Source organism: Anneissia japonica, unplaced genomic scaffold, assembly GCF_011630105.1.
Source record: "Anneissia japonica isolate Jap-2015-1 unplaced genomic scaffold, ASM1163010v1 scaffold1258_len173354_cov150, whole genome shotgun sequence".
NCBI lineage: Eukaryota > Metazoa > Echinodermata > Crinoidea > Comatulida > Comatulidae > Anneissia > Anneissia japonica.
In genome coordinates this window covers 152168-155898 of record NW_022754736.1, presented here as the reverse complement: position 1 = coordinate 155898, position 3731 = coordinate 152168, and the positions used below count along the sequence as shown (strand labels likewise).

At 34.1% G+C, this 3731-nt stretch overlaps 1 protein-coding gene across 1 annotated transcript in view; it reads left to right on the top strand.

The window, feature by feature from the left end:
- LOC117123220 (organic cation transporter protein-like) overlaps positions 1–3731 on the top strand; it is an 18484-nt gene that overhangs the window by 2562 nt on the left and 12191 nt on the right. The window contains exon 3 of the mRNA XM_033269069.1: positions 670–896. Within this exon, the coding sequence (XP_033124960.1) occupies positions 670–896 (227 nt within the window). The remainder of the gene's footprint in view (positions 1–669; positions 897–3731) is intronic.

The following is a 3731-nucleotide window of genomic DNA, read 5'->3' as shown; positions in this document are numbered from 1 at the left end:
AGATGTGTATAAGTTCACGCCCTTTATTGTTCTTTGTAGCTCCCTAGCTACTCGTTGCTCTATCATACTAGGTCCGCATTGAGTGTATTTTTACTCGCTATATTTTTTATCTGTACCACCTGATTTTCTGCATTTTTGATAACTTATCTATATTTGTTTTGTGGTACTTCGTTGTTTAACACACCTAGAAGATGTAGAGGGCTCCTTTTTGGTGAATTTTGCTATATCTGCCCTCCAATTGCTGTTGTTAATCTTAGCCACAACTATTACATTACCCAGCCCACTGCAACTAGATGCTACGTGACTTTCAACCCTGAACACTATGGCTACTGCAAACAAATGGACAGGGATTTGGCCTCGATCAGGCCTAAGGTGTATCCACTTTTTACTTGTGAGTACAAAGTCGCTCATTATTACTTCTTTGAAGCTTAATACAAGAAACTGTGGACGAGCTGTACCTTACTATTCAAATCATGTGGCCTGTCTACGCGAATTGTGCTTAATGGCGACATTGAACTAAATACGGGTCCAGAAGATGGACGTTGCCTTGCTATCTATTATCAAAATGTCCGCAGTGTCAAAAATAAGATGGATGACTATGTTTTAATGGCGAATCTAGTTAATAACAAGTATGACATTGTGGCACTCTGCGAGACCTGGTTAAACAAATATGTGGACGACGCCTTTCCTAACTAAAGTCTATGCTCTATATCGCTTGGATCGTCAGAACAATACACGTGGTGGTGGATTGATGTTCCTGGTTACTGAAAAATATCGTTCTAGAAGATTATTTGAATATGATATACCCGGCAATGAACTATTATGGATTGAACTCAAGGCATCGAATACTAAAACATGTATAATTGGATTGTACTATCGACCACCTAATTCCAAGTGTAAATATCTTGAACTTCTCCATAGATCACTAGTTCAGTTGCATCAGTTTGAACCATCCTCCGATATAATGCTCATTGGCGATTTTAATTTGCCAGATTTCACGTTGAATTCTGATGGTGGTCATACCTGTTTGAATAGCAATGTTATCAATATCTCCTTCAAAGACCTTATTTTAAACAGTTTTTCTTTTGTTCAGCATAATTTTTTAAAAACTAGAGGCAAAAATAGTTTAGATCTTGTTTTTTTTGTGTAATAATTCCTACCGTAATTGCAGAGTTTCTGTTGGCGATGATATTTTCAAGTCCGATCATGATTCACTTCATATTGAACTTGAATTTATGAATCCTCGCAAACAAAAATTTTGCAGTAGACCTGTCTTCAATTTTTCTAAAACTGATTGGTCTGAGTTAAGTAATACTTTTAACCACATTTCATGGAATAATATATTATCGAATGTTGATGTTGACGATGCTCTCGACACATTTTGTTCTGTTGTTCATGCTGCTATTAAGAATACTGTTCCTACGATCACTCCTAAAAAAAATCTTCCCCCTTGGTTTGATAAGTCCCTGCGATCTGCATTGAAACTTAAAGAACACAAAAGGAGAATACTGAAAGAATGGAATACTCAATTTCATAAAGATGATTTTAGGAGTGCTCGTATGATATTTAAACACTTGGCAAAAGAAAAATATTTATCATATCTTTCATCTATTTCTGTTAAACTCAGTGTGGAACAGCTTCTTCAAGCTATTCAATCCCATAAGGCATCCGGGTGTGACAGGCTAAGTAACAAAGTTCTTAAATATTGCGCTAAATCTCTGTCTGCACCTTTTACCCACATTTTTCAGCTCTCTGTTTCCTCTGGTGTGTTCCCTTCTGCTTGGAAGCGTACTAATATCTGCCCAATCCATAAGGGTGGATCTCGCGATTCTGTTGCAAATTTTCGTCCTATTTCAATTTTGCCTACCCTTTCCAAAAGTTTGGAAAAAATTGTTTTTGATGTTATTGACAACCATGTTGCACCCGTTTTGTCTCCCAAGCAACATGGCTTTGTCCCTGGGAGATCATGTCAGATAAATTTGGCAACTATGTTATCGTATGTCTATACCACCATTGACAAGAAGATTCAGTGTGATGTAGTGTACACTGATTACTCTAAGGCCTTTGATTCTGTCTGTCATGACCTCCTAGTCCACAAGGCTATGAAGTTTTGGATTCGTGGCTCTGTACTATCTTGGTTACAAAACTATTTTCAGAACAGAAAACAGAGGGTTACTTATAAAGGTGCTGCGTCAGAGTAGTTGCCTGTCACATCTGGAGTGCCTCATGGTTCAATTTTAGGCCCACTTTTGTTTAATATGTATATTAATGACGCCCCTTCTATTTTTCAAAATTCCCATTGTTTAATGTTTGCTGATGACTTGAAGCTGTTCCACAGGGTCACGAATATAAATGACGCCTTAGCCTTTCAAGATGATCTTAATAGGCTGTGTAAATGGTCAGCTGATTGGAATCTCTCTCTCAATCCCACTAAACGTGTCGTCATGACTATTAGTCTAAAAAAATCTCCCTTTATTTTTAATATAATCTTGAGGGTACTTGTATTAGCAGAGTTTATGTACAAAAAGATCTTGGTATTCTTTTGGATTCAAAACTTAATTTCAACCAACATGTTGATGCCATTGTTAGCAAAGGTAACCGGTTGCTCGGAGTATTTTGGCGTCATTGTAAAACCATTGACCAAATAAACAAATTGCATCTTTATATCTCCTTAATCAGACCTATTTTTGATTATTCCAGTGTTATTTATAATTCTATTTCTGTTTCACAAGCCCATCGGATTGAGAGAGTCCAGTCTAAATTTTTATATTTTATTAATCACAAAAAAATGATAATATTGTTTCATACACTCTTCCCTCACTTAATGAAAAGAGAAATATATTTGACATGGTTTTTCTTTTCAAATGTGTTAATTCTATTTTTGATACTACTTTATGTTCCTTATTTCCTCTCAAGATCAATAGACCCGGCTCTCGTCGCAATGACCTATTTTTGGTTCCCTTAAACAGAGTCAATTGCACTAAAAATGGTTTTATTCATCGTCTTGCCCTCTCATTTAATAAACTTTCTCATAATTTTACGTTGATAGATATTTTTCACCAGAGCCTTAGTTCATTCGAAAACAGCTTATCGCAATCTTTACTTCATAATACCTAAGTGGCTTTTTTCTGGGTGGGTTAATTCCTTAATTTGTGTGTGTGTGTGTGTGTTTCTGTTTGACCTTTGTTCTGTGTTCTGTCCGTTTTTTTATGTTTTCTTCTTCCGTGTTTTGTCTGCTTTGTTTTTGATTATTTTGTCTTGTCTATGTGCTTGTGTTGGATCTGTGTTTTGTTTCCTTTTGTATGTCTGCATATTTATTTATTTTTTAAAAATTTATTTATTTTTTAATTTTTAATTTTTTAAATTTTTTATTTTAATTTCTTTTTTGTTTCCGCAACTCTTAGCTTAAGATGTCATTCGCAATATTTTTATAAAAAATTTTACCAATTCCGATTTTCTAATGTAATTTTATTAATTATTTACTTGTTTTGCATTTGTTTGTTTATTTACCAATCTGGATTTTTTATCTGTATTTTTTTTAACTTGCAATTTTTAGCTTAAGATATAATTTTTTGCAATATATTTGTAAATTTCTCTTCCATTTTATACTGTAATGTTATTTATCAATTTATCTTTCACTTGTTTGTATTTTTCTATATATTTATATGTATTATAAGACATCCTGTAATTGGCTTCCGCTGTTGGATTATTTTGGAAATAAAATAAAAAAT